General features: G+C 50.1%; 2 protein-coding genes across 7 annotated transcripts in view; both read left to right on the forward strand.

Moving 5' to 3' along the window:
* DIS3L2 (DIS3 like 3'-5' exoribonuclease 2) overlaps window positions 1-2,368 on the forward strand; it is a 358,658-nt gene extending 356,290 nt beyond the window's left edge. For all 5 annotated transcript variants that reach the window (XM_020972180.2, XM_078154658.1, XM_020972186.2 and 2 more), the window contains 2 exons: window positions 1,435-1,536; window positions 1,849-2,368. In XM_020972180.2, the coding sequence (XP_020827839.1) occupies window positions 1,435-1,536; window positions 1,849-1,992 (246 nt within the window). In that variant the 3' untranslated portion in view covers window positions 1,993-2,368. The remainder of the gene's footprint in view (window positions 1-1,434; window positions 1,537-1,848) is intronic.
* A 13,740-nt stretch (window positions 2,369-16,108) lies between these two features.
* ALPI (alkaline phosphatase, intestinal) overlaps window positions 16,109-26,235 on the forward strand; it is a 22,130-nt gene continuing 12,003 nt past the window's right edge. For both annotated transcript variants that reach the window (XM_078154659.1, XM_078154660.1), the window contains exon 1: window positions 16,109-16,730. The gene's annotated coding sequence lies outside the window, so the exon portion shown is untranslated. The remainder of the gene's footprint in view (window positions 16,731-26,235) is intronic.

Raw genomic sequence — 26,235 nt, forward strand, 5'->3', positions numbered from 1 at the left:
GGATGGGGAGAGACAGAAGGCCCGTGGGCCACCTCCATGGGAGTCGGAGACCCGGCCATGTTCCTCTCCCTTCCCCTCCCTCAGCCCCTCCTCCTCTGCCCTCTTCTCCCCAACCCCATCCCCAGTTCACAGACCCTTCCCCTACAGAAGGGTCTTCACTGAGCTATAACGGAATGTTCTTCTCATGGAGGATCAAAGTGGAAATTGCCTGGAGAGCATTTCCATGTAATGAATGAAACCGCAGCCGGAGACAGTGTCCTTTACTGGGGATCCCTGTCTTGGCAGCGTGACCCCCACGCTCTCATGGCTGCTGGCACCTCCCCAGTGCTTGGGACCGCCTTAGCTCCCTGCACCCTTTGGCTGGTCATGTTGTGTGCTTTGGGGCCTGGCCTTGCGCTGTGTGCCCACTCTGAGGCCTCTTAAGAGGGGGGAAGCGTCCTGGGCTTGGCATTCCAGGCTCCCCCAGGGCAGGTGCTAGGCTCCCATCACTGACCCAGTCCCAGTCCCCCTCTCCTGGCGTGATCTGTGACCTGGCTTCTCCAGGCTTCGCTGAGGGTCCTCAGACTGCAGGCGTCTAGTTAGTTCCTCCCCAGGCCTGGCCTGGCAGCCTTTCCTGCTTGGGGTGAGGCCCGCCCATGTTGTGCTCTGCTGGCACGACCTTCCAGAACCTGGTCTTGCCTTCGTGACCTGTTGAGGCATTGAGGAAGGACCTGACTGCACCTCAAGCCTCAGATAGAAAATCTGAAGTGCGTGTTGCTGTCTCCTTCCCCTGCCACCTCCTGTTCAGAGCCCTCAAGTCGACTCCGCCGATCCGCCGCCAAACTGCCTTCCGGGGCCTGCTGGGATGTGCTGCCCCCTTACTGGGACTTAAGCCATGCTCTAGAAAACCGAGGTCCCCACTTCCACATTGTGTCTCAGCCCAGGCCTTCAGGTGGGAGGAGAGGTGAAAGCTGTACCTGTGGTCCTAGGGCCTGGGACATCCTAGCCCCAAGCAATACCTCGCAGGCTTCCATCTTCTGTCCCCGCCCCAGTTACTAGAAGTGGGTAGAAGTCAGCAGGGTGCGAGGTGTAGGTGAGCCCCCCCCCCAGTGTAGCACAGCACCTGTCCAGATGAACTGGGAGTGGACTCTGACGGGCATTTCCGGTTATTCCTCCACCTGCTAGTGGCCATGGCCTCCTTCCTTCTCCTGGAGCCTGGGTTTGGAAGGACCGTGATTGCCCTCAGCCTGTCGGCTTGCCTCTGACTAAGCTGCCAGACGAAGGATGGCTTGGGGTCTTGTTGGGAGAGTGGGAGAGGTGCAGACAGAGAGGGAGGCTTGGGGGGCAGGGTTGGGTGTTGTGCTTCCAGGGGGCTTGGCGATTCCTGAACCAGAAGCTGGAGCTGGACCCCTGAGCCAACCAGAAATCCAAAGGGCTCATTATGTGTCCCCGCAGGCCCTGCCACTGCAGGATTACCAATTTAGGAAGGTGGGGAAGAAACCAGAGCTCACCCTCATCTGGGAGCCTGAGAACCCCCAGCAGAAGGCAGTGCATCAGGTGAGACCGGCCAGAAAGTGGGGCAGGTGGGGAGAGCACCTCGGCCTCCCAAAGGCCATGGAGCCCAGCCCCCTGGTTTTACAGAAGAGGCGGCTGAGGCACAGAGGGGGAGGTGACCTGTCCATGGCTGGGTTTGCAGTCAGGGCTTCCTGACTCTTGTGCCTCCTATACCATCCATCTGCCTCTGAAACAGGCCCCCCAGAGGACTCCTGTGGAGGGGCAGGTGTCAGGCCCTAGGCCCTGGCTCTAGCCTGCTGTGGCCTTCAGGACGGGCTCTCCCCTGGGGCTGACCTTTGCTCTGCCTGGCCGCAGGTGATCGCCATCTTCAGCCTGGTGGAGGTTGTTCTGGAGGCTGAGGACAATACCCTCAAGTACAGCGCCATCCTCAAGAGGCCAGAGGTGGCGGCAGCGGCAAAGCGAGCACCAGAGGACGGGACAGAGGATCGAGATGGATGAGTGCCCAGCATGGTGACCCAGCACCACCTCCCCTCTGCCCGGCCAACTCAGCTGAGCTGGACGCACGGGACCTCTCCAAGCCAGAGGGGATTTTAAGTTTGTTTAAAGTTTAAGTTAAGTTGAACAATTTGGGAGTTTCGTTGGAGTTTAATTTTAATATGAACTGCAGGCAGAAAGAAGGGGGTGGGGAATAGACTGAGATATTGGGAGAGCAGCAGGAGAGGAGGGTGTGAAGTACCACCACACCTGCAGGCAATGCCTCCTGCTCTTGACCTCCCCCAGGCCAGACCCCTCCATGGCAGTCTGCTGCCTGGCCCAGCCAACTTGGGACTCTCTTGGTAAATCCACATCATGGAATAAATCGAATGAGAAGGGACAGTCTGGTATATGTGGCAGTGGGAGGGTTCTTGGCTGCTGTCAAGAGAGGGTGGACAGGGGCCCCCTGCTTCTGATCCATCTGTGGTGCTGGACTCTTCACTGCCGCTAGGCACCAGGGACATCTCAGTCACCCAGATTATTTATCTCACGCCCTAGGTAATTTATAGACCCACCCTAGCAGGAGATTTATGCGAGCGTGTCATTTCTACTAATTAAAAAATACATAATTAGTACACAGGATCCCAACCCCCCGCATAAATCAGCAGAATCCCCTCCCCTCAGCAGTACATACAAGGTAGCAGTGGCCATTCATAATGTCCTCATGACATTCAGACCAATGGTGTCCCCTAGGAACAGAACCTCCCAGGGCCTGGGCTTCTTCCCGCCCCTGTCCTCATCCTAAGCCAGCTCTCAGAGGCAGAGAGATTAGACATCCCTGAGAAGCAGGACCAGGAACCAAAGGGGGGGCCTTCCCAAGAGGCAGAGTTAGGCTGGGTGTCAGAGCAACCTGAAGGAGGAGGAAGGCCCCCCTGTGGGGGTGGATGGATGGCCTTGGTGGGAGTGGGCTCTCTTTCCCTAGAGGTCTTCAAGCACAAATGGGACCAGAGCCTTCATGGAGGATATGGGAAAGGGGATTGTCGCCAGGCTGAGCCCCAAGGCCCGTCCAGCTCCAGAATTCTGCAGCCCTGTGGCTCGTGACTCTCATGTGGTTCTGAAAGAGTGTGCCTTATTTTAAAAGAAATGAACAGATGAAGCGGGGAGTGGAGTCACATTTTAGGTCAAGATATAGTCAGGCATGGTGGCTAGTACAAGGTAAGGGTCAGCCACGGGAGAAACCCAAGGGAAGCTGTTGCCTTCTCATTCCAAACACTGGGAGAACAGGAAACAGCCATCCTCTGCCACGAGGAGTGATAGTGTCATGAGGTCGGCCTCAGTTAGGCAGACAGTTCTTGGGACCCTCCCTCTGTGTCAGCAGGAGAGCAGCTGATGATCCTTAGGTTTGCTTCAGTGATGATTGTGTTCTTGAAGAGATGAAGGAGGCATGGAGGGAGCTGCTTTTCTGGATTGGACTCTGAGGGCATGGAATGCTTGTCCTTTGTGGTAGCGGACCTGAGCTCCACGATCTCATTTGTGTTCATCCCCAGGATGAACCCCAGAACCAAGCCTTCCCTGGTCAGAGAAGGGAAACCAAGGCCTGTTGGAATATTCCAGATGTGCCCAATTAAGCTGTCTCCGCCACCCAGCTTTCTGCATTTCAGGGATGCTGGGAAAGAGAGCACATCCCAACCATCTCCATCCTTAGGTCTTAGATTTCCTGGCCAAACTTACTGTGGAAAAAGACACTGGGGCCCAAGGAAAATTCCAGTTATCCAGCAGTCCCTGAGGTACTGACTAACTGCTCTTGCCCGTATCAGCTTCCATCAAAGCCAGACTGGTACATGGGAAACCCCTTTGTGACAAAGCCATGCTAGATTCAGCCTGGGCGGAGTAAGCAAGGGAGCTGTGGTGGTCTCTCTGTTGATTCTTCAGAGCCCTTCTTCTGTTCAGAGGCTTTCACAGATTCCCAGCAGTGACCCAGAGGGTCCTCTGGGGATCCCTGATGAGCTTTTTCACAGAGCCCTCCCACGACCTTGTGAAGCAGCCCATTCCACTTCGGAATAGCCCCATCACCCAGGCTTTCCTGACATCCGACCTGCTTTGTCTCCTTGGCTCCTAACAAGTCTGCTAGCTCTCTGCTCCCATGTGACAGACCAAGGACTTGAAGCTGGCTGCTGGCCCCCTCCAGGTCTCCTCCGGCTAACCTGCCCACTTCCGTCACTGCATTCTCATACAGTGTGATTCCAAGGTTCTTTGCCATCTTCATCACTTTCATCTCTGGACGCTCTCCATCCTAGACCTGAATACAGTGCTTGAGGGGTCAGGGTAGAGCAGGAGTCTCGCCCCCTCCCTCCACCGTAGTCATGGAAACGGGGCCTCTCTCACCTGCCACATCACCTCTTGACCCGTCGTGAGCTTGCAAGCCTCGGAATCCACAGAGAGTTTCTGAAGACTGCTCTCTAGCCAGACCTCACCCACGTGTTCTTTGTGGGCTTTGCCTCTTTGAACACAAATGCAAGGCTTTACCTTTCTGTTAGTTCAATGTCATTAGATTTGGCCCAGGTTCTCGATTGTCCAGACCTTGCTGGATCCTCCATCCATTGTATGAGATCCACTGTCCGTTCCTTTTTCTGAGCCATTGATCAGAACAGTAAATGGCCCAGGGCCAAACACAGATCCCTGGGGTCCTTTACCTGGAGTGGATTCCACCTTTCAACCCGTTCTGAATTTGCCCAGCTACACTCATTTGACCCACATGTCTTCACAAGTACTAGCACGAGAGACTTTTGGCAAAGGCCTTTCTAAAATCTAGCTGAGGAACTGACATCAGTAGCATTCTCCTGATCTGTAACCCCGTCAGAGTTCTGGCACAGCCTATTCTGAATGAAGCCACGTCAGTCTTTTATGAGCCCCTCCTCACCTCTTCCCCAATCATCCAGTCAAAGAGTGAATTCTTTTTAAGGCACTTGGGGTTAAGTGACTTGCCCAGGGTCACACAGCTAGTAAGCGTCAAGTGTTTGGTCTGAGGCAGGATTTGAATTCAGGGTGGGTGCTCTATGCACTGCGCCACGTAGCTGCCCCCTCAAAGAGTGAATTCTGCAGTGTGGCCAGGAATCGAAACCCAGCACACAGGTTTAATGATCAGACTCTGTTCCCTTCCCATATGTCCCTTCTTCCATCCTGGGCCATTCCCCACAGTCTTTCAAATGGGTTATAATCAGATCGCTGATCCCTTCATGACCCTACAATATGGTTTGTGTGCTGGGAGTCAGGGAGGGCAGTAGACACTTTCATGCCATCTCCCTCTCTCTTAACCCTCTTTGTCTTTTCCAGTCCAGAGATGTGGCCAAACATAGTAGTCCTTCGTCTTCCTTCCCAGCCTCTGCCCATTCTGAGTGTTAGCACTTCTGACACAGGTCTTGGAGGACCATGCAACACGTTTGAGTTCACCATCCATTACTTGCCTTTGTTTTCGTCTTCCATCATTGTCTTTTTAAAACCGAGGTTGGGTAAAGAACTTCCTGTGTGTCTGTCTCCTGGTAGCTCTTCCCTTTCCTCCTCATTGAAATTGTTTCTCTTTATGTCTTCAGAACTTCATTGCCAAAACAAACCACCTCTCCTTAGCCGGCTTCCCCTCTGGAATTTTAGGCCAAAGTGATTCAATATATTCTTTCAGCCATTGCTTTGTGATCTGCTCCCCTAAAATCCAGACTTCCTGTCACATTCTGTAGGCTTTCTTCTCCTCTGTCATACACTCTAAAGTGGAGGGTTCCCTTTCCCAGATGCTGCCCATTGAACAGTCTCTTAGACCAAGATGCATTGCTGTCCCCTAATGCCTTATGGTTTTCTCTGCGAGACACCGGAGATGAGTATGATGTAGCAGCCACTATAGCACAGACGCCCATCACGGCCCCTCCTTCTCTAAGCCAACAAGTAAACCTTGTCTGCATTGAGACCTGATATTTGGGAGAGAGAAGGAAACTAGGTGAGTCTTCATCCTCACCTCCTCTTCCCTCTTGGCACCACAAGTATCTCAAGTCCCTCAGGCTCCAGACCAGGCTCCAGGAGAACACAGCATGAGAAAGTGTCTTAAGAGCTTGAAAGAAGTCAGAGGTAGCACTTGCCTTGCCTTTGTAGGGTCAGTTTTGGCAAACTTGTGGTTGTGGTGAAATCTGGGTTTGCATCTCCTCAAGAAGCAGTATCCACAGGACACAGGATCAGAGAATCCTGGACTCAGAGCTGGGAGAGGTCTTGCAGGCCAGCCAGTCCCACCATTGCCTTTTACAGAGGAGGAGCTAAGACCCAGATCTCCTGAGAGATCCCAGGGCCACCCAGCTAGTAAGTGACAGAGCCAGGAGCCAGACCTAGGCCCCCTTTCCTCCTCCCATCTCCCACCCTCTGCCCGGATGTCTCTGAGATTCCCTGGAGAGGGAAGCTAGGCTGGGGTACCAAGCTGGAAGTGGCTTAGGGTAGGAGACTGAGATGGACAAGAAGAGATACAGAAGCCACTGCCATTGGTCTGTGATCAGAAGGGATGACCCCATCCTCATCGTGGTCAGTGGAGGTGACGTGTGTCCTCTGAGAAGCCACCAGCCCACCCCAGGGCCTTCCTGCTCCCCAGGCTGTGGCTAGAGAACATCCTCTCCCGAAGGCAAGCTTGGACTATTGTCACCACCGTTCCTGGTACAACCAGGAGGCATGCTATCTGTTGGTTGGATTGAATTGATGCCAAGGCTGGAGCCAGCAGTACCTCTGAGCTGGGCTCTTGAGCACAGTGAGACATTCACGTGCATTCCTTCAGACCAAATGTGCCCAAATCATCACAGCCGTCAAGAAGGGGCTTCCCACAAAAGATGATCTGTCCTGTAAGCTGTATCTCACCACGGCTGTCTGGTGTCCTCTTCTCAGTCTCTTCTTCCTCAGTTTTCGCAGTTTTTAGTGCTGTAGGCCGCACCCCTTGCTCAGAGACACTTTTCTCCCTTGGTTTTCAGGTGATTGTCTCAGTTTGCCCGCCAATGTGACCCCTCCTTTCAGGAGACTCCATTGGATTGTCATTGATCTCTTGACCCCTCAACAGACGTTCCCTGGGGTTCCGTCCGGGCTGTCTCCAAGTGACTCCCAGTGCTGTCCGTTCTATCTTAATCCGTCTCCCGTCTTGTATCTCCAGCTGCCCACTGAATGTCTCCTAGATGACCAGTAGCATCTCACCCTTGGAAGTCGCCCTCTTCCCTCTTGAATCTGTCACGGCCGCTACATTTTCTTCGCCTTCGCGGCACCCGTGGCGCTTCCCTCGTCGCCCGTCAGTTGCAGGTCTTCCCGGTTGTACGTCTTCAGCATCTGTTGAATTCCATGGCAGCTGGCCATCGCTCCTGACTCGGGCAAGCACGCCTTCCTCCTCCTTGGTCCCCCTGCCTCCTGGCTCTGCCCTTCTGCGGAGGCTTCGGCCCTCTTTCTTCAGGCAGAGCACCTCGTCTTCCTTGGACCTGGATGCGCTGCATTGCCCTGGTGGAATATCAGCTCCTTGAGGGCAGAGGCACCTTGCACGTCCGCCTTTGTAGCCTCTTGGATCAGCTTAGTGACTGGCAGTGGAGACTTGTGAGTCTCTGACCTTTCTTATCTAATGTTTGTCAGATTGAATTGGGTTATTCCACTGGACCATCAGAATAGAGTGGTTTAGTGATGTCACAGGCAGTGGTTAAAATAGAAATTGTTTGAAGTCAGATCCGCAGTGTTAATGGTGGGAGGGTCACAGTTATCTAAAGGCAAATTCCTGCTTCGATTGAATGTGAAGATGTCTGTAAGAGCACGTTGCGCACCTTCATTTGCATCCCCGGGCCAACAACCAAGCACATTATTACTAATAATCATGGCACCCTATCAGTCCCGTAACTGCAGGTGCCGTCCCTGACCACCAGCTGGCCAATCCCAAGAGAAAGAAGGGCCTGAAATCTGCCACAGGTTTTGTTTTTATTTTTGGTAAAACCAGTGATTTTGGGGGTCAGGAAATTCCCTCTGCAAATGCAGATCATCAGTGTTCTTAAGGAAACTTGTAATCAAAGAGATTCTCCTCGAAGATTTCTTATACCTTTCGAAAATTACCTGTTAAGTTGTCTGCTGTTCTGGACGAAGCCCTCGGGTGGAATTGATCCTCTGTCTGCTACTCACTAGCTGGGGGGCCTTGGCCAAGTCGTGTGGCTGCTCCTCCCGCCAGCCTGGCCCTGTGTCTTCATCAGTAATTGAAGGGGTTGGACCAGCCACCCTCAGAGCCCCTCCCAGCTCCCAGGCCTGTGATTCTCGGCTGCTCTGGGGACGGTGATCGATGATGCTGGGTTTGAGCAGCGCTGAGACGGGCCGAGGGTTTGTCCTCCATCCTGGTGAGTCCTCACAGAGCCCAGGAAGTCAGTTCTTAAAGCTGTGTTTCACGAGGGATGAAGCAGGAGCCATTACACGTTAAGTGACTTCTCCACAGCCACACAGTCAGTGAGGGTCAGAGGTGGCATTCTGACCCACATCCCCTTTTGCTTTGAATCGGGCACCATGTAGGCACTGTTTTCATTCAGTTCAGCTGTCTTGGTGCTATCGCCATCCTTTATAAAAGGCCGGGTGGTCAGTGTGCAAAGATAAGTGTTCCTTGCCACACCGATGCCACCAGCACCTGCTGGGATCTTTGTGTGGGAGCAGGTGACGGTACAAACGTTCTTCCCTGTCTCGTTTTTGTCTATGGCCTTCACTGTCGGAGGGAAGTGCCTTTGGGGAAGAGGGGCTCTGGTTGATCAGGAGAGCGAATGAGCTGGAAGGGGACTGGGGATCTTCTGTCCTGGGGGATGGGGAGGGCCAGTGTAGAGCGGAGCTGAAGGTGACTGTGGGTGGGGGTGGATCTGCCCCCTTTTCTCCACTCCCCACCCCCCACCCAAATCCAGGTGCCTAGGTTATTGCACTGGCCTCCAAATGCCTCAGTCTCCCCTCCCTCCATTCATCCTCCACACAGCTGCCACAGTGATTTTTCAAAATAAGAAGGATCATGTTACTCTCTCAGGAAGCTGCAGTAGCTCCCTCTCGCCTTCAGGATAAAATACAGACTTCATTGGCATTCGAAGCCCTTCATAATCTGGCTTGATCCCAGGTGTCTAGCCCCACAGAAACATTATTGCTGCTGACCCACTCCAACCAAACTGCCCTCTTTGTTCTTTCCTCTCCATGAGGCTCCTTCCTGACCCTCTGCACTTCTGCTCTCGCTGCTCCCTCCTCACCTGGACCCCGTACTTGTACTTTGAGCCAGGCCAAGAGCCTCTTCCTCGCTCCCAGAATGTCTTGCATCTACTCTCTATCTTTTGTGATGTTTCTCCACTTATCCAGCACTTACTGGAGGTGTTGTCTCTTCCAATAGAATATAAGCAGAGAGAGTTTTATGTTTGTCCCTGTTATCCCCGCTGCCTGGCACGGGGCCTGGCACACAGTAGGCAATTAATAAATGCTGCCTGAATTGAAATGGAAGGTGAGCAGAAGTTTCCAAGGAAGAAACCAAAGCACCTGCTGCCTGATGCAGCATCGGGAGTCAGGGAGTGGCTCTGGGGGCGGCAGACACAGGGAGGAGCCCGGACACTGACCCCTCGAAGGGCAGAGAAACCCCTTGGAGATTTAACTTTTGAGAAAGTCATGATTCTTCTACCTCAGGTTCATTGGCTCCAGAGACCTTATGTTTAAAAACCCCAAATCAGAAAAAGAAAAGCTAAGTGTTGGCAAAGTAATGGAAGCAGATGTGTGAGAAGGCATCTGGCCGGGTGGGATAGCAGATCTTACTCAGGATCTCCAGCTAGAGATGATGCTGGGGAGAAAGGACGTTCCCCCACAGGGGGACTCAGGCTCAGGAACCAGATCTCACCTGTGACGTCCATGGTGTGGCCTTGGCCACATCACCTCGCCACCTTCTGCCTCACTTTCCTCATCTGTAAAACGAAGGTGTTGCAGTGGACAGCCTCTGATATCTTTTACTGTTCTCAGTCTGTGGTCCTGTGTCCAGAGTTAATGCTAAATCACAAACTGTGGTTCTGGTCTCTGAAAGGAGCTGGTCTTTTGTCACTCTTTAGATGACAAAAGCCAAAAGAAAGCTTTAAAAGATTTTCTCAACAATGCTCCATGCTGGCATGCCTCACCCCCAGCGCAGGCAGACTGAGGGTTCATCCCCTGCCGCAGGGCTGAGCTCTGCCAGCTGCCTTCCCTGGCCAGCGCTCCCAGAGATGCCAGGGCCATCACCCCGAGGCCCCACAACCTCTTTTCTTCCCTTCAGGGAAAGCTCTTCCAAAGAGGGGGCCAGTCAGTCAATTGACATACTTATTAAATGTCTGCTGTGTGCGTGTGAAAGACTCTGAATAGGGCAGCCCAGCAGACACGAAGACCCCGTATTGTGCTAGGTGCCACGCATGGTCACGTGGGCACACAGCATCCCCATCCTGAGGGCAGGGCCTCGTCCCTGCATTCAAACTCCTGATCACTGACTCCACAGAGTTAAGTGGGTGGCCACACCCAGATTCTCTTCCTCCATGTAGCTGTGGCTTCTCCCCATCCCTGCCTGACTTGGGTCTCCTTGCACCCCTTCATCTATTAAAAAAAAAAATCCAAGATTTGAGCTCCTTTTTGGCCCTGATGGTCTGTAAACCTCCTAACTCAGAGTGAGTTTTTTTTTTTATTTTTTCCATATGCTTTTGAGTTGAAAATTTTTCTCCCTTTTCCTCCCCCCGACCCTCCCCAAGACGGCGCACAATCTGATATAGGCTTTACATTTACATACCCATTAAACATATTTTCACATCAGTGAAGTTGTAAGTACAAATTAAAACCAATAGGAGGAACCATCAGAAAGATGAAACAAAACTCAACAGAAGGTAAAAATAAGTGAGAGCGATTCGACTTCCATAGTTCTTTCTTTGGATGTGGACAGCGTTTTCCATCCCGAGGCCTCTGGAGATGTCTTAGATCCTCGTAATGCCGAGAAGGGTTCAGTTTAACAATTTTAGTCATTGCATAACGTGGCTGTTATTGTGTACAGAGTCCTCTTGGATCTGCTCACTTCACTCAGCATCAGACCATATAAGTCTTTCCAGGTTTTTCAGAGTGAGTTTTTGGTGGCCTCTTGATTCTCATAAGTTCCTGATTTAAATGGAAAATCTCTTTGAGCAGTATATGCTGCTGTTTGGCTCCAGTGAGCTAGCTCCTTGTGAATGCTAGCAGAGTCAACACCCACTCTTCCTCCAGTCTTTTCATTCATCTCATTGATTAGCTGGTCTGCATTCCCTTCTACTTTCTCGGAATTGGAAGATTAAAAGTATGTTGGCTGAGTTCCTTTCCCTGCAACCCTCCAGAGCCCCTCAGAGCAGAAGCACTTATGTCATGGGCCCCTTTGTCTGTCGGTGAAGCTGACGGACCCCTTCTCAGTATCATGTTTTTAAATGCATAAAATAGAAGACATAGAAAAAAATGACTACATTGAAATAATTATCAAGATACTTAATATTAAAAACCAGTCTAGGGACCCCAGGTTTAGAAACCTCCACACAGTTTTCAGCTTGTGCCCAAAGACCTTTGGCACACACCGCCTATTTCTGTCCCTAAAGCTGTCCTCCCTTGGGCTTCATTCAAAGACCTACAATTTAAGGTCCTCCAAAGTCTGGCTTCAATCTACCATCCTAACCTTATTTCATGTTATTTCCCTTTGTGAGCGCTACATTTCTACCAAAGTGAACTTACTAGCTGTTTCTTGAACCAGAAGTTATATTTCCTACCTCCATGAATTTGCAACAAGTTCTTCCCTAGGCCTGGAATGCAAATCACTCATTATCTCCCCCAAAGTTTATTTCTAGGCTCTTTACTATAGATATCTCAACCACAGAGTCCCTTCTACAACACAGTAACACGTATCCGTGAAGCTTTTCTTTGCTGAAACACTTCCAGGGAGGGGAAGTTCACTCCCTTCTGAGGCAGCCCATTGGACTTCTGGACAGCTCGTTGTCAGAAGGCTGTTCTCAGCCAGATGTTCCTAATTCTGCTGTCTGGGGCTTAAGCAGAGTCCAGCTGGGCTGTACCAACCCTAGAGACTGTGCCTATCTCAGGGCAGCCAAAGGTCACATTGGCTGCTGGGCACTCTTTCCAGATTAGCTGCCCTCTGACCATTGCCTCACCCACCTTAGACTTGGAAGCTTGGTTGAACCAGTGGCAGACATCACCTGAAATACAGAAATACTACTAAATTTTGTCCTTTTACATTCAGGACCTGGTGACCTGAAATCATCCAGGGTAGCACTGACTGTCCCCTCACTTATCTTGGGTCGTCCTTATTAGCCATTTTTTTTTTCTGTCCAAAGATCAGGCTTCTTGGCAGCAAAAAACAGGGGCAGAGTAAGAATTCGGCCTCTCAGCCGTTTCTCAGTTGTCTCATCGTTGTCTTTCTCTCTGCCTCGGCTTACTCCATGCCCGGCTGTGCCTCTTAGAATCCTTCACTTCCATCAAGACTCCAGTCAGACTCTGTCTCACACAGGCAGCCTTTCTTGATCCCTGCCTGCTTGCTGATGCAGTCCACCCCTTTAAATTAGCCAGGATTTGCTTCTTTTACCTGTTGTCTCCCAGAATAATGTCAGTTCTTGGAGAGTCTGGAGAATGGTCTCCGTTTCTGGTGTGGTTTGGGGATTTTGCCTTTCCCATGGCAAGTGCTTAATAAGGAATGTTCGACTTAACAGTTAAGGAAACTGAGGTCTGGAAATGTGGAGTGATTTGCCTCGAGTCACACAGGTGGTGAGTAACCCAGGTCCTCCTGACTCCAACTCTGTTGCTCTTAGCACTTCGCCATCTCTGTGTTGTTGTCGTTGAGTTGCTTCAGTTGTGTTCCATTCTCCGTGGCCCCATTTGGGGTTTTCTTGGCAGAGATACTGGAGCGGTTTGCCATTGCCTTCTCCAGCTCATTTGACAGGTGAGGACACTGAGGCAAACAGGGTGAAGTGACTTGCCCAGGGTCACACAGCTAGTAAGTGTCTGAGGCCAGATTTGAACTCATGAGGATAAATCTTTCTGATTCTATGTACTATGGCGCCACCTAGCCGCCCTGCACTATCTCTGTACCCGGCCCTAATTTTTCTCTGGATCCCCAGCCAGACTTTAGACTGTTTCCTAGACGTTTTCCCCGTAGTCTGGGCCCCATTTCTCCCTCTGTAAACTGAGGAAGGGGGGTGATCTCTCAGGATCCCTTCCGGTTCCAATGCCTTTATCCTTATGTGTATCCCACCACCTCCTCAAATTCAACAACCCAGAACTTAGCTCACCAACCCCCCAGTAACCTGCCCGCCACCCCACCCCCAGCTGCCCTATTTCTGTCTAAGACTCTGCCATCTTCCCAGGCCGGAAACCTTGCCGTTGTCCCTGACGCCCCCCTCTCCCTCTGCAGATCCATCTTGTTGCCAGGGCCTCTTCATTCTGCCCCCTCCCTTCTCTCCTATGCGGCCACCACCTCGGCTTAGTGGTATTGAATAACGGGGAGATGGGCTCCCAGCCTCCTGCCTCCCCTACTCGGAACATCTTCAGTGGCTCCCTGTTGCCTGGAGCACAGATACAGACTCTTCCATCTAGCCGTAAAGCTCTCTGCAGGCTGGCTCCCACCTGTGCTTCCAGCCTGATTTCACGTCCCCACCTGTCTCCCACCTGGCTTCCAGCCGCTCTTGGCTCCATCTGCCCCCCCTGCCTGTCCTGCCCTCTCCTGCCTCAGCCTGAGTTGTCCCTGTGCTTGGAGCACTCTACCTGCTTGGCTTTGCCTCTTGGAATCCTCTCTGTCTTTGGTTCCCGCTTTCCCCACAAAGCCATCGCTGAGTCCCCAGCTGATGGCCTCATCTCCCTTCTCAGTTTCCTAGAGCCTGGAGCTCCCCTTTCCCCGCTCTCCTACCCACTCCCATCTTGTCTCCTACTTATGGGTGTACATGTCATATTCCCCCATTAGACAATAAATATTCATATGATCTACCCCACAGGGTTGTTGTGGGGAAAGCACTTTGTAAACAGTGCCATGGAAGTGTAGCATTGTCATTATTATCTAATTATCATTTGATGTATTCCACTGTGTAAGCCCCTTGAGGACAGTGACGTGTCTTCATCCCTCTATATCGCCAGCACAGTGCCTTGCATATTGCGACTGCTAATACACGCTTGCTCCATTGAGTGGAAAGGTGCCAGGGTGGCCAGGGCTGTCCTTGTTCTTCTTGTCGACTTCCCAGCATTTGACCGTTTACTTCTTGGGATCTCTCTTGGCTTCCGTTCACTCTGCCTATGGCTGTCTGTGGCCTTAAGTTTGGGGGTTCAGAAGACACACTGATCTTCTTGGAGGAGAAGAGAAATAGGCCAAGCCAGTATAGTACTGTACAATACAGCCTCCAGCCCTTCCCTTCTCTCTTGGGTGCCCTGGGCCCCCTTGTTCTCTCTCTGCCCTTGACACATCTGGGGGAAAAAGTGAATGAGCCTGGGAAGCTTCCTTTCCCGGAAATGGGCATTTTAAGCCTTTGTTCTCTAACTGAAGAGCGAAGGAACTTAGAGGACCAACAAATAAGTTTGGCATTTGGGGTTTTATTTTTGTTTTTGTTTTTGTTTTTTTTTGAGGAGGGACTCTTCTGTTTATCATGAAGTTAAGTTTCTGAAACTTGTAAAGACAACCTGATTTAGTCCTTGAAGGGAGGAGGAGATCTAGGGGCTCTCTTCCCCAAATCCCTGGGGGGTAAAGATTTGGGCCCAGGGTTGCAGGAGGCGGAAAACCACTGGTGGTGTCATGGTTTTCCTCTCCTAGAACCTGAGGGGCAGGTCAGCCCAGGGAGTCACCTCCCTCTAGACCCATTCTGTGTCCCAGCCAGCTTAGGCAGCAGGCTGGTGAAGCCTGTGGGCTTCCACCCAGGATATATTCTTAAGTGCATAAAATTAAACACATAGGATTACCAAGGAAGCCAGTCATACTGAAATAACAGTGATCAGTTTTTTTAAAAGGAAGTTTTTTTCCATAGTTCACGGACCCCTTAAAATGTTCTAGACCTTCTCCTGGCCCCTTTCTTGCCTGAGCACACAGAGAATCTTTTCCTGCTCCCTGGTTCCTAATCCGTTCTTTGCTTTTCCTCCCCCAAAAGACTCTGGAGTATCAGAAATCCAGGACAGCTTGTTTGTATCCACCCTCTTCCAGCCTGAGTGTGAGGCGATCATATAGTCCCCTCCGCAGGCATTACCACTGGCTTTAGCCCTCAGGTAACCAGAACACCAGAGAGATCAAAAGAAGTGGCCCGAGGATCTGAGAGGAGGGTACAGAGATGGCTTAGGAGGTGTTTGAGCCGTTACTTGAACCATCAGCTCTGACTCCAAAGCCTAGATTCCATGTTGTCTGGATGGTACAAAGGGATTCCTCCAGTTTACCTATTGAATTCGATAACCATCTGTGAAGCACCTGTTATGGTGGAAAGTACCATGGTAGGTATTAGGCACACGTGCTCATGCGCGCGCGCGCGCACACACACACACACACACACACACACACACACAGAGCTTAGAGAGAGAGATGGAGAGCTTTGGGTCCAAGTCTGGTGGAGTTGAATCCAAGCCCTTTGCGCACCTGCCCCTGAGAAGTCCGTGCTCACTCTGACATTAAAAGCCTGCCGCTCACTTTCCTGGTCCCTGGATGAGGAGGGCTGTTGTCCATACACTCGCTACCTTTCCATGCCTTTTCACAAGTGGCCCCCACGCTACCCTGTAGAATGATTCCTTCAAAGCGCAACACAGGCGCTGTCTCCTGGATGGAGCCTTCCCTGGTCCCTCCAATTAGCAGCACTTCCTCCCTCCTGAAACTACTTCGCATGAACATTGTGTGTGTTTGCGTGTGCGTTGTGCCCACCCCTCCCCCACCCCAGAATGGAAGCTCCTTGAGGGCAGATACTTTCATTTCTTTGTCTTTGTATCCTGAACACCGTTGTCTTCTAAGGCAGTTCCTGGTACAGAGTTGGTGCTTAATAAACGTTGAATGGTAGGAGAAACTGTAGACATTATCACTGATCATATCAGAGAACTAACAAAGGGAGAAGGAAAAAAATCTACAAAAATTTGGTTTTTTCTCTTAAGAAGTAGAATTAATTATAACCATGTGAACCGAATGCCATTTTTACCTAGATACGGAGGTGAAAGGAGCATTGGACAGCCTTTGGGCTGCCCTCCTCACTTTACATGCAGGAAAGCCGAGGTCTAGCAAGGGGAGGAGGCCTGCCCATGGCCACCTCGCCAGTGCGGCGGAGCCAGGTTAAAAAGCTATGTCTTCTGACAAAACCAGGGTTCTTTCCTTTACCTGTCTGGGACACTGTTCTCTGTCTAGCTACATCACCAGTCTGAGGTGGCGCAGTATACATACACACACGTGCGTATATTTCAAAATTACATTTCATTAATGCACTTTATCTGCATGTCAGTGATTTGGGGGGAGGGAAGAGAATGCTCCCCGCTCTCCAGGTTCCTTCTTCTTTGGTGACACAATAAGTATCAGTTAAATGGGAACACCCAACATGGCAACCACGTTCACCAGTTGTAGCAGACTGTATTCTGTCAGCTCTTGCAGGTTTGTTGTTCTTACCTGTTCCAGTTGTATGTCACTCCAGAAAATGGGCTAGCCTATTTTTGGACCTTGAGACTCAAGACTCTCCTTAGACTTGCCACAGGCTCATGGCCAAGTGAAGGTTGAAGACTTCCATGTTGTCCACCACAAACCGGTAGGATGTGAGATAGAGTGTAATGGGAACGAAACTCCATAGGGGTTAGTTAGGATGGAGTGGGGTGGAGTGGAGTAGAGCAGAAAAAGAATAATAACAGACATTGCTGATGTTCTTTAAAGTTTGCAAAGTTATTAACTTGGCAGATTATCCCATTTGATCCCCAGAATAACCCCATGAGACAAGGTATTAGTTATTATTGCCCTCACTTTGCGGATGAGTAGACTTTCCAAAGAAGTGAGATGATTGGCCCAGAATCACGCTGCTGGAAAGTATCAGGGGAGTTCTGTGAACCAAGGTCTTGTTGGCTCCAAACACAGGAGTCTAGAAACAACACTTCCCTTCATCTCTGTCAGTGTAAGATTGCTAAGAACAGACACTAATAAGAGAGCCCCTCGAAGGCTTGCGCATGCCTGGCACTCCCTGAATAGGACCAGCACCGCCTACAAAGGCCCAGTTTGAGGACTACCAAACATTTAATGTCTATGAGCTTCCCCCAGTCTTTGGTCTAAGTTGGTTGTGTAAATGTGGGGAGGGTTGAAGCCAGTCTGGACCATAATTCCCACACATATAAAATAGAAGTGACTGAGTTATTTAACCTCTATGGGCCTCAGTTTCTTTTATCAGGAAAATGGGGATAATTGTAGCACCTACCTCCTAAGGGTATTGTGAGGATCAAATGAGATAATATATTTAAAACACTTTGCAAACCCAAAAGTGATACAAAAGTCTAATCTAGTAGTAGTATCATTTTAAATGAGATGCGTATGCCTGCTCAGAGGACCCCGCCAATGATGCATTCAGACCAGGAGACACGGTTGGGCTCAGTGAACCTTTATTGAACACTTGCTATGTGTCTGGCATTGTGCTAGATGCTGGCGATTAAAAAAAACCAAACCCATGGTTCTGCCCTCAAGGAGCTTTCATTCTAACGGGGGAGACAACGTGCAATAGCTCTACACGTACAGGATGTGAACAAGAGAAAGGGAAAGCATTCTTAGAGGCAAAGAAGGAAGGTAGGATTTGAGCGAAGCCCTGAAGAATCCTGGGAAGTTAGGAGGTGACAGTGAGGATGGAGGGCAGTCCAGGCGTGGCAGGAATAGAACCGGGGGACCTCTGTCCGGAAAGCACAGAGTGCACCCAGGAGGAGAGCGTGACAGCGTCAGAGGGCTAGGAGTGTTTCTCGAGTGGGATGAGTTAAGCCAGGGTGGTCTAGGGGTTCAGCTGGGCCGTGGCAGAAGGCTAGGGAGCTCTGCTGGGAAACACGAGGCCAAGGAGGTGCCCAGAGGGCGGAGAGGGCTGAGCCAGGAGGAAGGGATATTCTTCCAATCCTCTCTTCCTTGTTCAGTCTCCTCTTCCACCCCACACAAACTGTCCTCTCGAGCTCCTCAGGGCTCCCCTTCCACGTTGTGCCCAGCCTTCCCCGATGGATTCTGGTGGCCTTCTGAACGCAGTGCTCTCCCTCGGGTGCTCACTCCTCGTACTTAGAGCTGTGTCTAGGAAGAGTCAACTGGAGCTTCGAGGGTGCTCACAGCACTTGGAACACCTGAGCTTAGCACCCAGTTAGGAAGAATAACTGTTTAAGGGGCTGTTGTTCAGTCGTGCCAGACTCTCTGGGACCCCATTGGGGGTTTTCTTGGCAGAGATACTGGAGGGGTTTGCCATTTCCTTCTCCAGCTCGTTTTACAGCTGAGGAAACTGAGACCAACAAAGTGAAGTGACTTGCCCAGGGTCACAGAGCTAATGTATGTCTGAGGCCAGGTTTGAACTTGGGAAGATGAGTCTCCCTCCCGGACTCCAGGCCCAGTGCCCTGTGCACTGTGGCGCCCCCTAGCTGCCCCGTCGTTGAAAACAGGAAGCTCTTATAAGAAGGCCTTCTTTCCAAGCTGTTGGCCAATGCCAAAGCACAAGTTAGGGCCTTCTTGGCCAAGCCTTGCTTCCACATAGCATTTCCGTTTTGGGGATGATGTCCTAGGATATAGGATCACAAATTTAAATCCAGAAGGGACCCTAGAAACCACTGACTCCTCCCTGTCGTCTTACAGCCGTTTGGCCGCTCCACCTGAGTCTTTACCCTGTGCTCCTGGCCTTCGTCATATGCCCCCTTACAATGTTACATAACTATTTCATGTGTTGGATACCAGTCTAAAGAAATACGGCTGGCTTTATGTAATGAGAGTCATGAACAGGAGGGCCGCAGAATGTGACCTCGAGAGTCAGGAACATCTGGGTTCCAGTCTCGCCTCTGACGTACACCATCTGTGTGATCCAGACCCTCTCTGATCTGAGCAGCAGGGCCATGGCCGATCTGCCCTGAGAGAGGAAGCCTCCATCCTGAAAGTTCCCATTAAACGATGAGACCACAGGTAACAGACAGACAAAGCTCGTGAGTGGCCTGGGAAGTCGGCCCCTTGGTTGTTTGCACAAAACGCACCCAGAACCCTGGGTTTGCTTTCAGAGTCAGGCTGTGAAATCCCAAACAGTCAGTTCGATGCTCATTTTCATTTTTGCCTTAGAACCCAAATCAGCTCCTTCCTTCTTTTAGCTTTGGGTTGGAATGCGTTCTGGCAGGTTCTGTTTTGAGACGTTCCTCCTGGGAAGACGCCAGGTTGCCCTGCTGACCCTTGCTTTCTACGGCTGTGTGGCCACACCTGTCAATTAGGTTGTCTTTGTCTTGGCTCCCAGTTTTTGTGTAAGGAAAGTCCTGTAAGCCAGCCTGGGAAAAGAACCTCCTCATGAGTTCAGGTGCTGAGAATAACATGTAGAATAATGGGAGTGGGTTTAATGCAAAGCTTAATTGCAAACAGTGGGAAAGGGAGAAGGAGGGAGAGGAAAAGGGGACCTGACATTCAACTGAGGCATGCACACTGACATGGAGTATTACTGACAGAAGGGCTGCGCTGTTTGGGGAGCACAGAGATGGGTCCACTCAGCAGAAAGGGGGTGCTCCAGAGTCTCTTCTGAGAGGGAAATTCTCGGACTGTGGTTTGGAAGGCCTCCCAGGAGCTGGCCAAACTGCACATTGGAGGTCAGAGCAAAGTCAAATGAGGGCCTTGGGTTAAATGACCTCAAGGGCTCTTTCCAACCTTCAGTCCATAGCCTTATGACAGAGTGTGTGGTCTAAGCCCTTGTTTTATGATGAGGGAGATGAAGGGACTTGCCCAGGGTCAAATGTCAGAGGCAAGGTTTGAGCTCAGGGATTCCTAGCTGTGATTCCAACGTGCACCTCTGTGACCCACGCAGAGCTCAACCCTTTTGTGGTAAATGAATGTTGTGGGATGTTACTGTTGTGGTCTGAAATGAAGACTGTGAAGAATCGAAGCAGCATGGGGAAGACATTTATGCACAGAGGCAGAGGAAATAGAAATGCAGAAGAACAGTATCGACAACGAATCACAGGTTTTGAGAGTTGGAGGCGACCTCAGCAGCACCTGATTGAGCCCGTATGCTGTGGCATCCCGGAAAAGCTGCCATCCAGCGTCGTCTTGGAAAAGCCCGATGGGAGGAGCCCAACGCCTGAGGGTGCCCACTCTCCTGGACAGCTCCAGCTGTGCCAGAATGTGGCCTGAAGAGTCTACTCTTGCCTTTTGCAACTTCCTCCTCATCCTCCTGGTTCTGTTCTCTAGGGCCAAATGCAACAGGTCCATTTGATAGTCCCTCCAATACTTGAAGACAACTCTCCTATCCTCTCTGAGTCTTCTCCACATTAAATATGGCCAGTTCCTTCAACTGATCCCTATACGATAAGGATTTTTAGGGACCTGGTTGCCTTCCTCTGGGCACTCCCCGGGTTTGCAGTATCCTCCTTAAACTGTGGTGGTCAGAGCTGAACAAAATCCTCCAGTGATGAGATCCAGTGATGGCACAGGGCAGTGAGAGGATGACCTTCCTGTTCCTAGAAGCTGTGCCCCTTCTGATGCAGCCCAAGAGTGAAACAGCTTTATTGCAGGAGCTTGCGGGCCACTAAGACCCCCAGAACAATGATTGGCTCCCCTTATTGAACTTAGAAAGTTGATTTTTAGATACAGATGGAAGACTTTACATTTCTCCCTGTTGAGTTGTAAATGAAAGTTAACAACCAAAAAAATGAACATTGGATAAATATAATAATTTGCTCCCCCCCCAAAAAAAAGAGAGAATTCAACTTTGTCCCTTCTTTTTTGAAGTGGGGGATGGTGGCCATAGCAGCTCATGTAGTCTGTCGGACTCTGCTGAGGCACTGGTTAGTTGTGCTGAAATGTTTTGTTGTTTCTCTGTTTTATCATTGGTTATAAGGAATGGCTCTCTGGGTAGGCGAGGGATAAGAATATTTCAGGAACTGAAAGTTATGTAAAAATAAGAGATATCAACTAAAAATGTCCTCAAAAGCACTGTCACCTCTCCTGGTTCCTTCCAAGAATCCATGTAAGTTTCCTACCATATCTAAATGACACACAGTCCTCTCCCAGAAGCCTCTGAAAGCTTCAAATCAATTCCCTGTATTTTATCACCAGGAAATGGAGACCAAAGTCAAAACTGAAATTTCTCCCTCTTTCGCTGTCTCTGCCTCCCTCCCTTCTCCCCTCCTCTCTCTCTCGCTCTCTCTCTGTCTCCTTCCATCCTTCCTTCTCTTCCTCTCTCTGTCCCTTCCCCCCCTTCTTCTCCCGTCTTTTCTCTTAATCCCCTCCAAACACAGACACACTCTGTCCTTCTGCATATCCCAGCTCCTCCTGAGGATTGCTGGGTCCATCCCCTGTTCTCCAGTTTGTCCATGACTAATGACCATGCTGACCTCCACATGACCTCCGTTCTCAGTGACCTTAGACTGCTGAACCTGTTGCCATCAGCAGCCAATGTCAGAACATGCTGGGGCCTCCCTGCAACTCCCATGAACATCTCCTAGCCTCCTCACCAAGGGGCTTGGTACCACCCCCCTGGAAGCCACTCTGTGAGCTAGACCGTCTTTCAGAACTTGGCTGTGGACAGCTCCATATGAATGCCCTCCTAATGGTGAGCCTTGAGTGTCATCCTTCCCTGTTCTGAGTCTGAACTGTCATCCGATTCCATAAACAAATTCCACTGCCACTAGGAGCAAATTAATTAAGTTAAGCCATAGTTCATTTCCACTGTCAACCGAAGTGATAGATTGTATTAAAGTCTCCGTTCATTATAAGCAAGCAGCATACTTCAAGGCTTTAAGAAACAACAGCAAGGGACTATACAGGCCCTCAGAAGAGCCTTGGTTCTTGAAGGCAAAGGGTCTGGGTTCAAATCCAAGCTCTGACACCTGATTCACATAGCTGCCAGCACAGGTCTGACCATGTAAGCATTTACCAAGCACCTACTGTGTGCCAGGTACCATGCTAGGCACTAGGGATACGGACACAGAAACGAGCCTGTGTTTGAACAAGAGGACAGATGTCAGGGGAGGGGCCAGAGATGGCTGCTTTGGTCTGGGGAGTCACAGGAGAGGTGAGTGGAGCCATGAGCACAGGAGTGAGTCAGTATCAGGACAAGATTCCCCAAGTAGGCCCAGATTAACACAGCAACTGACATGTGGAGCTAAGGACTAGAGATTATTTTAGTAACTGGTATACAAAGAACTCCCGAATGAGGAAAGTCACTTTACCCGTGCTGGTCAGCACCTCCTCTGCAGTGCCCAGAGCGCTGAGGTTCCAGTGACTTGCCAAGGGTCACATGGCCCACACGGATCAGAGGGGAGACTTGAACCCAGGTCGTCTCAGCTTCAAGCTATCTCGCTGTCCACTCAACAGAGGCTACTGACCCCAAGACAATGAGATTTTTTAAAAAATTTAATTACTGGATTTCAATGTAATTGATTTCCTTTGTGCTCCTGTGTATTTTACTTTATGCTTTTAAAAACATGATTCTCAGAAGAGGCCCATAGACTTTACCGCAGACTTTGCCTGGGAGGTCCCGGACAAAGTTGCTCAGACTCCCTTCACTCTACCATGCCAACTCTCATCTGGCACGTGGTAAGTAGTTGGTAAATGCCTGTCGAATGATTAATCGATTTGCATTTAAAGCAGTCAAATATTCCTCAAGAAACTCCTATGGCTCCCTCTTGCTGCTAGAATAAAATGTGGACTCTCTGGTTTGGCATTTAAAGTGCTTCACAAAACTCGTTCCCAGCGTCCTTTTATTGCCCAGGACTCTCCATGTTCCCAGGAAATTGGCCTGCTTGCCATTCCTGCTTACAACATGCTAACTCCCACCTCCAGACCTTTGCATAGGCTGTCCCCTCTTCCTCCTCCCCTTTGTCTTGTAGAATCCATAATGTTTAGCTCAAGGCCCCCTCTTTTCTTCCTTCCTAGTTTCTAACATTCATTTTTATAATATTCTGAGTTCTAAATTTTTCTCCCTCCCCTCCCCTTCCCCAAGACAGCATGCAATCTGATACAGGCTACACATGCCCAACCATTAAACGTGTGTCCACATTAGTTATGTTGTGAAAGAAGAATCAGAATAAAAGGGAAAAACCTCGAGAAAACAGTCTGCTTCAGTGTGCATTCAGACTCCACATTTCTTTCTCTGGATGGGGACGGCATTTTCCATCATGAGTCTTTGGGAATTGTCTTGGATCACTGTATTGCTGAGAAGAGCTAAGTCTATCATAGTTGATCATCACACGGTGTCGCTGTTACTGTATACAAGGTTCTCCTGGTTTTGCTAACTTCACTCAGCATCAGTTCATGTAAGTTTTTCCAGTCAGGGCCCCCTCTTACAAGGAACCTACCCTGATGCACACAATTCTTAGTGCCCTCCATCTGAAAATCACTTGATATACATTTTGCACTTCATTTTCTGTAAACATATTATCCAAGTTTGCATTTGATGTTCAATGTTCATATTATCCACCCCTCACCCTCACAATAGAATGTCAGTTTTTTGAGGGTGGGACTCTTTCACTCTTTGTCTTTGTTTTGCCAGCACCAAGCACAGTGTCTGGCACGTAGTAGCCACTGAATAAATGCTGGTTGAATCTAATTGAATTTCTTCATGGGAACCCTGTATTTTAAGTCTAAGTACCTTTTGGCCCTCAAACCACTAGCTGATAGTGATGATGGCTTAAAGTTTGAAGTTTCCTTTATAATAATATTATGTCATTGATCCTCACAACAACCCTGCAACATAGGTGCTGTTGTCCCCATTTTGTAGATCAAGAAACTGAGGCAGACAGCAGTTAAGTGACTTGCTCAGGACCATACAGCTAGCTAGTGTCTGAGTCAGAATTCAATCTCGGGTCTTCTAAATCCAGCACACTCTCTACCACACCTCCTAGTGAGCACAATAGTGTACGAATGCCCTGTACTGGGCACCATGCAGGCTGACGTGTAGATGCACACCAGTGATGCTCCAATGCCTTGGCCATGTGAGTCCCAATGCAGAATCCTAGACTTTCAGAGCTGGAAGGAACTTCCAAGGTGTCTAATCCAACCCACACTGGACAGTATTTCCCACCGCAACATCCCCAACATTGACAGTCATCCATCCTGCACTGGGGTGTATGCTTCCTGATGCAGGCCTCACCTGGCCCTTTTGCAGGCTCCCCTCCCTAGTTCCTGGTCCAGCCCCCTGGGGCCAAAGACAATAAAACTAACTGGCCCTTCCACAGGGTGGCCCTGAACATTACTGTTTGGTCCTTTCTGAATCATTCCTTCTACAGGATCATCATCCCCAGATCCTTCTCTCTCTCTCTCTCTCTCTCTCTCTCTCTCTCTCTCTCTCTCTTCTCTCTCTCTCTCTCTCTCTCTCTCTCTCTCTCTCTCTCTCTCTCTCTCTCTCTCTCTTCTCTCTCCCTCCCTCTCTCTCTCTCTCTCTCTCTCTCTCTCTCTCTCTCTCTCTCTCTCTCTCTCTCTCTCTCTCTCTCTCTCTCTGTCTCTCACACACACACACACACTCATAAAACCCAGGACTGGAGGACCTCTTCCCTCCCCCATCCCCACCCTTTGTCATTCCAGAAATGGGATGGCTGCCCAGTCAGGGAAGGGGGAGAGGGAAGCAGAGTAGTCATGGCAACAGTGGAAACTCTGACATGAGAGCCAGTGCAGCTGGGGGCAGCTGCCATCCCCGCCCCGCCCTCACTTCTGGCTGTCACTGCACCCTTCAGCCCCATCCTCTTCCCAGAAGTGGCCCACTTAGAGTTCCCTTATGTGTTTTTCCCTGTCAGCAATGCCAATGAATATCCAGCAAGCTTCCCCAAACCCTGCTGGTTTCCTCAGCCCCCTTCTCCCTCCTGAAACAAGGCAGCCATAGAACGGTGCCCACCACTGGTGGCTAGAGAGGAATTGTGGGGTGGTGGGCAGAGCACTGGACTTGCAGTCGGGCTGACCTGGGTTTGAATTCTACCTCAGATACTTACTAGCTGTGAGACCTCACTTCCCTGGTTCTCGTTTTCCTTCTCAGTAAAACGAAGGCATTGAATGAGCCATCCTCCTAAGTCCCTTCACTTCTAAATCTGTGAACTTATGGTCCTGCAATCCAATGACCTCAGACAACATGCTTCACCTTCCCAGTCTCAGCTTCCTCCTCCTTCAAATTAGAGGCTTGGACTAGATGAGCTGGGAGGTCCCTTCCAGCTCTGTCTCATTTTGCACAACCTTAAAGCATCGTATGAATGTCAGCTATGGGGACGGGTTACTTTTCTGCTGCCACCACCTAAGAGATCTGGCCATAAAGCCAGGAAGACCTGAGTTCCAAAGTTACTAATGACAAGTTACTTGCAAAACCTAATCACCTTTTCCCAATCTTTATTTTTCTTGACTTCTTTAAAGCATCTGGCATCATTAATCACCTGGCCCTTCTGGATCCTGTCTCCTCCCTGAGTTTTTGTGACACTGCTCTCACTTGAGTTTGCTATGACTGCTCCTTCCACTGCTCCTTTTCAGTCTCCTTGCTGGCTCTTCATTCTCTTTATGCCCAGTAATTGTGGGTGCCCTCCAAAGTTCTGACCTGGGCCCTCTTCACTTTTTCCACTTGGCAATCCCGTCCTTTTCTCTTACGTGTTCAATTATCATCTCTATGCAGATGATTCCCGAATGTATATCCAGCCCTAGCCTCTCTCCTGAGTACCAGTCCCACATCACCAGCTGTCTTTTGGATATCTTTAACTGGATGTCCCATAGACATCTAAAATTCATTTTAGACAAAGCACAACTCATTATCCCCTCCTTCCAAACTTTCCTGTTACTGTTGGTGAGCAACGGCCGCCATAAACAGAGGCTCTGCACGGAGAGAAGGGTTTCCAGAGCAGGTAGTGTGAGTTAAACCTTGTCACATATTTCTTACATATGTGCCTTCCTACTATTGTGGCCCAAATTTAAACTTACTCCTCCAATGGGTGCTGTATGTACTTGTGGGAAGGAGTGAACCGAGTTTTTATATTAACTGTCTATACCATGGTATCTGAGCAGATAACTTTGGTAAAAACTGAGATGATTGGATGACTGTGAATGGGGACCACTGCACTGGGCACTCAGGACCTATGGTAGGAGAGGGCCAGTCT

The sequence above is a fragment of the Phascolarctos cinereus genome, unplaced genomic scaffold, assembly GCF_003287225.1.
Source record: "Phascolarctos cinereus isolate Bilbo 61053 unplaced genomic scaffold, phaCin_HiC Scaffold_5;HRSCAF=322, whole genome shotgun sequence".
Classification (NCBI taxonomy): Eukaryota; Metazoa; Chordata; class Mammalia; order Diprotodontia; family Phascolarctidae; genus Phascolarctos; species Phascolarctos cinereus.